Below are 9,754 nucleotides of genomic sequence, written 5' to 3' on the forward strand. Positions count from 1 at the left end.
GACCTCTGACCTCTACATGGACCTGGTGACAGAGGAGGGTTTTAATATTCAGGCACACAAAAGAAAAGTCTGACAGAACTGGAAACACACACTGTACACCATCTTTACCTTGTTTCTGCCATTTACTCACCTGGACTGGACTGGACCTGGACCTGGACTGGACCTGGACCTGGACTGGACTGGACCTGGACTAGACTGGACTGGACTGGACTGGACTGGACTGGACTGGACTGGACCTGGACCTGGACTGGACTGGACTGGACTGGACTGGCTGGACCTGGACTGGACTGGACCTGGACTGGACCTGGACTGGACTGGACCTGGACTGGACTGGACCTGGACTGGACCTGGACTGGACCTGGATCTGGACCTGGACCTGGACTGGACCTGGACTGGACTTGGACCTGGACTGGACTGGACTGGACTGGACTGGACCTGGACTGGACTGGACCGGGACCATCCTCTTCATCCTCAGCTATTCGACTGTCTGTCTGTGTGTTTGACTTCACTTATTTTCTTATTTATATTTTTCACCTTTAAACTTATTTTGAAAGATTGTTTATATTTCATTTGTATTTTAAATGTATTTTATTAATATTCATTGTTTGTTCTACTGAATTTAAATGTGGTGAATTATTTAATATTCTCATTTTATCTAACTTTTATAAATGTTGCAATTTTTTAGTGTTTTATTTATGTTACATTTTTTCAATTTGATGATTTGTTTGCATGTTTTTAATGACTTTTTTAATTTGAGTTTTGTTTTAATTTTAATTTAACTTGTTGAATGTTGCCTTTTTAATTCATCATCATCATCATTATTATTATTATTGTTTTAAAGTTGTTGTTGACGTAAATAAACAGAGTTGTAACAGAGCAGCAGCAGCTCACTGTCTGACTTCAGGATGATAATAAAGTTTATAGTTTTATGTGTTTATGATCTGACACTCTGACACCAGATCAGTTCAGTCTGCGAGGCTCGATGGATCAAATGTCAGGAAACAATCAGAAACAAAACATCTGGAGCAAAGTTCACAGGAAGGAGGACGAGGAGGACGAGGAGGTGCAGGTCCAACCTGTCGTATGAAGCAGGAAACTGCAACTTTAATGTAAATAAACTTTAAAGACTCAGAGACGAAATCAGCAGGTGTGACGAACAACACGCCTCATAAATCTGATCTGTGATCAGACATCTGCAGATAAACAAGCGTCAGACTGAAACACCAACAACAAATGTTTGTTTTGTGTGTTAAACTCATTTCTTCACTTTCTGATGAACTCACGTGACCTCATTCAAAGTTAACACTGAGGCGCCACCTGCTGTCTGAACTGTGACTGTTACACTCTGACTCCTTAATGTTTCATTTTAATATAAAGTGTTGTTGCATGAGGCTCGTTTGAATAAATATATTCATTATTAACTATAGATATAAATGCAGCTCTCAAACTTTATTTTTCAAATGTGTTCCCTTTAAAGTCACACAGGAGAGCTGATATCATAATATTCTTAATAATGTATCTAATAACTTTAACTGTTAATGTCTCTCAACTGTAACGACTATATTTTATTTTAAAACAGATCCCTAAATATTGATAACTTTGTGATATTACTTATTATTCTCTGTTCATGAACACAAATTAAATATTCATTAACTCCTGCAGATGAATTTCATCATTTTGTACGTAACACACTAAATGAATGTTGTCTATATTTTCCAAATTCCATGTCTTCAAATAAAAGTTCTTAAAAATGACTTAATTATCGATCAGTTAATATACAGCTCGTCATTTCTTCCTCTGGTTGATTTAATATCAGTCCCTCTTCAGTGTTTGAGTCGCTCTAATAAAGAATGAACAGACGACAGGTGATCAGTGATCAGTCTGACTTTTATTATCAAAGGTGTGTGAGTGTGTCTGCGAGGACAGAGCTGATTCAAAGAGGATGAGATTATAAATTATACTCGTGTTGGTCGGGGAGGTGAAGAGTGAAGGCGTCGTACAAAAGGAGTGTGTGGAAGTGTGATACTGCATGTCGGGAATGTGAGTCAACACAACGAGGAGGAACACGGACGAGCGTAGAAATTTTACACTTTCTGGTATTTTTAGGTCACAAACGCGTTTCTTTTCGAGGAAACGACGATTTAAGGCACAAAAATCCTCCAGGAGCTCCTGGACATGATGTCGGGTCGATCGACTGACTAACACGTGAAAAAAAAGCAAGATTGTCGAAACATTCACAACAATGAAAAGACACAAAAACATGTGGAGTGTGTGGCCAGAAGTATGTGGACGCCATGTTAGCAAAATGACCAAATACACTTCCACCACAACTTTAAACTCAGGCAGATTTTGCTGATTAATGGGGAGTTAGCTTATGAATGTGATACAGTTCTGTTCATACAGAGAAAATTCTGTTGAGCTAACACTGTTAGCATGCTAGCTGTGTTGAGTTCCTCATGCATCATACGTCCTGTTTTTGTCTCGATAAAGCTTCATGCACATTTAAATCAGAGAATTAGCTTCTCCGTTAGCATCTACGGTCCATAAAGAACTGCATTTCATGTGTTGAACACCGGGGGGCGCTTTGTTTAGCTAGAGTCTATAAACAAATTCAGCTCCATAAAGAAAAGGCGTGTGGAGGAACCTGAACCCCGACTCTGGACCAGACCTGATCACCATCATCCCTGTAGGACCTGGATGATGTTCTGGAGTCTGCATGAGATCAAATCCCCGCTGCAGGTTCAACATGTGGCAGAAAGAACGGCACGTTAACGCTGCTCGAGCTGCAACTGTCAAATATAGGCGAGGCGTCTACATACTTTTGGCCACATAGAGTATTTGGACTCCACACAATCTGTACAGAAAGAGGAAGCAGAACCAGGACAGAACCAAGTCACCAGACAAACAACAACAATAATAATGGAAGTGAGACTTTCTGGTAGATTCGACCTCGAACACGTCGACTCTCACATTTTATACACTTGGAGGAAAAAAACACACTTTCAGGTTTAACGATAAATGCCCAAATAAATGTGCAGGTGAGGAAAAGAGTACGAGCTCCTCATCTGATGAAGTGTTTGTAGCGCAGCTGTGCAGTCGTCAGGCAGGTTCTGGTCTGAAGCCGCTGCCCGAGTCCATCAGTCCGTCCGTCCGACCGCCGTTTGGTTTTGGCACGTTGTCACGTCGACCGTGACGGCGAGGTTAAAGTATGCAGCAGCGCTTTTTCTTCTTCTTGCCGCTCGGCCCGTTTCTGCCTATGCTCTCGGCCATCTTCTTCTTGCGGACCTCCCGCATGAGGTCGAAGAACACCTGAGAGACAGAACACAGGTGGAGAACGATGAGCTGCAGATCAGCTGCTGACAAAACACACGTCGGGTTTTACTGTGATGGTGATTTTAAAATGTTGCAATAAAGAAAAAACGAATAAAAACTGAAAACGTGGAACATTTCAATCAACTGGATCCATCAGACTGACTGACACAAATCTGAAATGCGTCTTTTAGAAGTTAATTATTCACGTTTCCATCACCGAGTGACAGTCTTGTTGCCATGACGTCTATTAAAATGTTCTCTGGTTCCTGCTGGTTTGAACCCGGACGTTCTGCTGCTGAACGTTGTGTCGTCGTTGTTTTCGTACCTTGTCCACGTTGGCCCTCGTCTTGGCCGACGTCTCCACGTACTGGACCCCCCACTCGCCGGCCTTGGCCGTGGCGTCGTCGGCAGAGACCTGCCGCCGCTCCTCCAGGTCGGACTTGTTGCCCACCAGCAGCAGAGGGATGGCCTCCTCCTCCTTCACCCTCAGGATCTGCTCCCTGACACACACAACACATTCAGCACTTAGACATGACTGATCCGGTACCACCGGTCTCACCACCAGAACCACTGACCAATGAGAAATAAAGCCAGGAACCTGAACTCGGACGTGGCGGTGAAGGACTCGTGCTCCGTGATGGAGAACACCAGCAGGAAACCCTCGCCGCTGCGGAAGTAGTTGTCTCTGATGGCGGCGTAGTCCTCCTGCCCCGCCGTGTCCAGGATGTCGATCTGCACGTCCTCGCCGTCCAGGACCACCTTCTTCCTGTAGCTGTCCGCCTTGGTGGGCTCGTAGTCCTCCACGAACTGGGAGCAGAGAAACCATCATGTGACTGGGAACAGACGCAGCAGGGGATCATGGGAGATGTAGTGCTGAAGGCTCACCTCGTCATACATGAACTGGAGGGTGAGGGCGGACTTCCCCACGCCACCGCTGCCCACCATGATCACCTTGTGGAGGACCAGAGACGTCTGGTTCTTGTTCTTACCGGAGGCCATGACTCTGGCCTGCAGGGACCAGAACGGACCAGAGGAGACCAACAGGGACCAGCAGGGACCAGAAGAGACCAGAAGGGACCAGCAGGGACCAGCAGGGACCAGAAGAGACCAGCAGGGACCAGAAGAGACCAGAAGGGACCAGAAGAGACCAGAAGGGACCAGAGGAGACCAGCAGGGACCAGAAGGGACCAGAAGGGACCAGAAGAGACCAGCAGGGACCAGAAGAGACCAGCAGGGACCAGAAGGGACCAGAGGAGACCAGCAGGGACCAGAAGGGACCAGCAGGGACCAGAAGAGACCAACAGGGACCAGCAGGGACCAGCAGGGACCAGAAGAGACCAGCAGGGACCAGCAGGGACCAGAGGAGACCAGCAGGGACCAGAGGAGACCAGCAGGGACCAGCAGGGACCAGAAGGGACCAGAAGAGACCAGCAGGGACCAGAGGAGACCAGCAGGGACCAGAAGAGACCAGCAGGGACCAGAAGGGACCAGAGGAGACCAGAAGGGACCAGAGGAGACCAGCAGGGACCAGCAGGGACCAGCAGGGACCAGAAGGGACCAGAGGAGACCAGCAGGGACCAGAGGAGACCAGCAGGGACCAGCAGGGACCAGAAGGGACCAGAAGAGACCAGCAGGGACCAGCAGGGACCAGAAGGGACCAGAGGAGACCAGCAGGGACCAGAGGAGACCAGCAGGGACCAGCAGGGACCAGAAGGGACCAGAAGAGACCAGCAGGGACCAGAGGAGACCAGCAGGGACCAGAAGAGACCAGCAGGGACCAGAAGGGACCAGAGGAGACCAGCAGGGACCAGAAGAGACCAGCAGGGACCAGAAGAGACCAGCAGGGACCAGAAGGGACCAGAGGAGACCAGAAGGGACCAGAGGAGACCAGCAGGGACCAGCAGGGACCAGCAGGGACCAGAAGGGACCAGAGGAGACCAGCAGGGACCAGAGGAGACCAGCAGGGACCAGCAGGGACCAGAAGGGACCAGAAGAGACCAGCAGGGACCAGCAGGGACCAGAAGGGACCAGAGGAGACCAGCAGGGACCAGAGGAGACCAGCAGGGACCAGCAGGGACCAGAAGGGACCAGAAGAGACCAGCAGGGACCAGAGGAGACCAGCAGGGACCAGAAGAGACCAGCAGGGACCAGAAGGGACCAGAGGAGACCAGCAGGGACCAGAGGAGACCAGCAGGGACCAGAAGAGAAAGGGACACAATTAAACAATCTGACCCAGATTCATAGTGAATATGATTCTTGTAAATGATCCAGAACAACAGAATCTTAGACCCGTCCAGTGGAGTCCAAACGTCTGCTGGTTCTGGTGACAGTACTGGATGTTAACGTGGTCTGAGACGTTCGCTCGTCACTGAGCTTCCACTGAAACTGAGGTTTTCAGAGGTCGAGTGGTTTCTTCTGCCCTCCTGCTCTTTAAGCAGAACTCTGCTGTGTTGAAGTCACGTAGAACAGAGTCGGGTCAGACTTACAGTAAATATTGGGATTCTGCTGAACAGGATCTGGTTACAGTTTCTGTTTCATATCCCTCCAGACGGACTGTTTGGGGGTTTCGGCTGCTGACGGATGTTGTTCACATTCACAATTCATCTCCTGCGAGATTATAATGATTATTAACCTGCTTCTGACGCTGTGACGATGTTTTAATGTTACCACACTTTAGATTTCTTTAGTTTCTCTCAGGATTAAACAAGACTCCAGCCGAGTGCTGACGGGAAAAGGAAAAATGGCACCGGAGTCAAAGTGTGTTTACAGTCTCCTGTCAGTCTTTGTACTGGTTTTATTAACGTTTTACACATTTATACATCCGTCAGCTGTGACTAAACACTTCAGCAGCCACAGCCTGAAAGTTTACGAGGTGAAATGAATCATCCTCTGACAGTAACGTGAACTCTGTCAGGACAGAACAAGACATCCTTCACCGTTTACTGACCCAAACATGAGTCTGTAGATGGAGAACAGGTTGTGTTGTTGTTGTGTTGTTGTGTTGTTGTGTTTCTCTGTTAACACCCTCTGACTGGAAGTGTTTGTATTCTCTCTCCTCACAGCGATCACCTCTGTGTGTCGAGGTTAACACTGTGAAACTATCGCAAATTCAACAGAGTGCAAACAGCTCTCAGGCACAGATAAGCAGCTGTGGCTGCTTTTTAAAAGATAAGCAGGTATTTATCTTCCAGCAGAGTGATTATCCAGGAGCTGAGGCCCGGCCCGGTTCTGTGAGTGTTCTGTAGAGCGGTCAGATGATAACAGGCTGTGGTTGGAGTGCAGGGAGCAGCAGGAGGAGGAGGTGAAGGAGGAGGAGGAGGAGGTGTCTGTGACCTTACAGCCTGCAGGGACACCAGCTCCAACATGAGGCTGAACACCAGCAACATGTCGGCTGCGGGCTGTCCGGACAGGCTCAGTCAGGACTGAGCCTGTCCGGACTGAGCCTGAGTAATGGAGGCTGTGAACCAGGACAGAACCAGGACCGAACCGGACGCAGAGTGTGCTGCGGGGCTGAAAGAGGAACTGCGTCCTGCTGTCAACACGGACAGCTTCCTCTGTGAGCCAGCTGACAGCTTTAAACTCCGAACAGACACTACACAGAGTCGCTTCCTTGTTCCCGCCTCCAGCCCCACAGCCGCCTCTGATTGGAGCGCCGCTCCCCTGCGGCTCTTCCTATTGGCTGCTGGGAGCGTCAGTCAGCAGGCTCGATGGCAGCAGATAGCGTCCCTCGGGGGGGATTCAGTGAAAACGACGTGAAAACGCGTCACAGCGCAGCGCTCACAGCATTAAGCTAGCTCAAACATGTCGGACAACTCACCTGCTAACGTGTTTCACCGCCGCTCGCGCCACAATCCGCCACACAGCGACACACACCGACACACACTCAACTTCTCCAAGTTGACCGGGACACTCTGCCCCACCTTGTACCCGGACTCAGCCGCAGCTCGTCTCCGTGCGGCAGGAGGAGTCACTCCGGAGCGGGGAAGCGACGAGCAGGACGGAGCTGGCGGAGCCGTTACCAGGGCGACGGATTTAACGGACGCCTTAAACGTCGCAAAAACAACAGACTGAAGAAAGATATGACGCAGACGGATACCGTGAACGTGTGTCGTAAAATCACACGACAGCCACTCGAACGTAACTGTCGTAAAAACCTACTTGTTGTTTGTTTATACAGCTCGTGCGCTGACGACGGCGGGAAACAAGCACGGAGTGAGACGTCTTTACCCTCCGCCTCCTCTCAGGACGAGGCACGTACCACTAACAGGATGTGACGTCACGGAATTCCTTCTGTTCCTCGTTTTAAAAAAAAAACGTATTTATTTAAGTATTTATTTATTTATTGATCCAAAAATTCCACCGAAAAACATTATTCAAGATAAATAAATAAAACAATAAATATGGTACTTAATGAGAACCGTGTCAAAACTATTTGTTAACTATTTATTTATTTATTTATTTATTTATCCAGCCGTTCCACCAATTGAAAAAAACAATAAGGAATAAATAAATACATAATTATTGTGTCAAAACTGATTAAAAGCCTATTTATTTATTTATAAATTTATTGATCCAAACATTCCACCGATCGAAGTAGAAATGATTAAAAATAAATAAATAAATACATGAAGAAGTACTTTACTTTAATGACAACCATGTCCAAACTGTAAGTGTTCATTCATGTATTATTTATTGATTGATCCAAACATTCCACAGATTAAAAAGTAAATGTGTTTATTGATTGAATAAAGATATTAAAATAATAAATAAATAACAGTAATTAACAAAATTGTTTATAAAGCCAATTTATTTATTAATTTATTGATCTAGCGATTTAAAACAATATTATTAAAAATAGAATAAAAAACATTTCACTTTGTGTTTTCTTCATATGTTTTCCTTTATGTGTGGAAAATAAAGAAATACAAAGCTAATGATAAACAACTATTATTTTGTTTGTTTGTTTGTTTGTTTGTATTACTTGGTTCATTGTTTAAAATAAAACATGTCCAAACAAACAAGCGTCCATTAAACAAGCTAGCTTCAGTTCAGTTTGAGTGTATTTTCTTCTCCTGTGAAGATCATCTTGTTTCTGTCGTCCAAACAGGAAACTCCATCTGCTCATTGAGAGTTCAGATTTGTAATAAAGCCATTTTACAGTCAAATTCTCTCCATATTTTCCCTTTTTGCTCCCGTAGTTCCATCTTTGAAACTTCCCACAGGTTTGTGTCAGTACACACTATGACTCCTGTGAACTTAAAGCAGGGAAACACACAGATTTACAACAGCGTCTTCTTTCTCCACAGCTCCTGCAGCGACGACAGTTCACTGTTTTTCCAGCGCTGGCTTTGGAAAGAAATCTGACTTGTTTACTTTCCAGGCAAATTCTCTCAGAAACAGAAGATTTATTCTTCTCAGAACACCATTTTTCCATCCTCCGTCTGCTTCCTGTGTTCCCATATTCCTCCCTTTTTGCTTGAATGGTTCCAATGTTGAACTTTGAACCATCTTGTAGGGATTCATACATGTGAACTTCTGGGTTTTGTGTTTCCTCCTGCGCGAACATTTACACAGTTTTATGAATTTAGTTCCAGGAATGAAGCGTGTCACACAAACATGACCTAAGTACTTAAAATATGTCAGCAGAGTGATGTTTACAGGTTATCTATCCTTCATGTAGTTCCAATATTTGGAGCCAAGATGGCGCCATGTCATCACCTCCTCCTCTGACTGGCCTCAGCCTCGCCGGCTTCACCTCAAACTCAGAGACTAATGAAGTGAAGCAGCTCCACTTTGAACGACCTCTCAGCTGATTCACAGTTTAGAAAACATGTTTTGTCCCCTCGTCTCATTTTCCACATTCCCTCCAAATTAGAGCTGACACATTTAGTGTCTTTGGAAACTTTAATAATTCAAATTCAGTGGATTCGGTCAAAACAACATGTGTTATGAATCTGCAGAATGAGAATCAAATGCACGTGGTTTCATTGAAAACAGGTTTGTACGAGGGCGTAAACAGAGTCGACCCGGTGTTCCTCCTCGTGTTGTTGTGTTCATGATCATCAGCAGCTGAGAGGTCAAAGGTCAGCTCGGCGTGGCTGCTGCTGGATGTCTCGGCCGCGTTGTGACGAGCTGATTTGGTTTTGGTTTTTACTAACAAATGCTGCCGTCCGGACGTCCTGCCTGTCAACTCCAACCGGACACAGTGACGAGGCCGAGCTGCTGCAGATCGAGTTCCATCTGAATAGAAAGAGTCTCACTGCGACATTTAGATGTTTGGAAGTAGCTGAAAGTGACACTGATACGTCCTGATAACACCAAAGTTCATGGCGTGTTTATTTATTGTTGGTTTTATGCACTTCTGTATTGGAAGCTTATATCTGAGGTTTTCATTACAATAGAACTAAACAAATATCATATAATTCAACTTGTTCCCTCATTC

General features: G+C 46.1%; 1 protein-coding gene across 1 annotated transcript; it reads right to left on the bottom strand.

Annotated features, from left to right (window-relative positions):
• Window positions 1-1,869: 1,869 nt before the first annotated feature.
• On the bottom strand, window positions 1,870-7,557 carry LOC115577097 (ras-related protein ralB-A-like). The gene is made up of 5 exons (XM_030409903.1): window positions 7,130-7,557; window positions 4,198-4,320; window positions 3,911-4,119; window positions 3,638-3,812; window positions 1,870-3,309 (listed from the first exon to the last, which is right to left on the bottom strand). The coding sequence occupies exons 2-5, from the start codon at window positions 4,309-4,311 to the stop codon at window positions 3,202-3,204; spliced, it is 606 nt and encodes a 201-aa protein (XP_030265763.1). The 5' UTR covers window positions 4,312-4,320; window positions 7,130-7,557; the 3' UTR covers window positions 1,870-3,201.
• Window positions 7,558-9,754: the final 2,197 nt, after the last annotated feature.

Source organism: Sparus aurata, chromosome 24 (assembly GCF_900880675.1).
Source record: "Sparus aurata chromosome 24, fSpaAur1.1, whole genome shotgun sequence".
NCBI classification, from domain to species: Eukaryota; Metazoa; Chordata; class Actinopteri; order Spariformes; family Sparidae; genus Sparus; species Sparus aurata.

Excerpts from the sequence above, each read along its gene's own strand:
- LOC115577097 (XM_030409903.1), bottom strand. The coding sequence starts at position 4,311 with ATGGCCTCCGGTAAGAACAAGAACCAGACGTCTCTGGTCCTCCACAAG. Across the intron at positions 3,813-3,910 it reads ACCGCCACGTCCGAGTTCAG|GGAGCAGATCCTGAGGGTGA; the intron begins GTTCCTGGCTTT and ends TGTGTGTGTCAG. Across the intron at positions 3,310-3,637 it reads CGAGGGCCAACGTGGACAAG|GTGTTCTTCGACCTCATGCG; the intron begins GTACGAAAACAA and ends TCTGTCTCTCAG.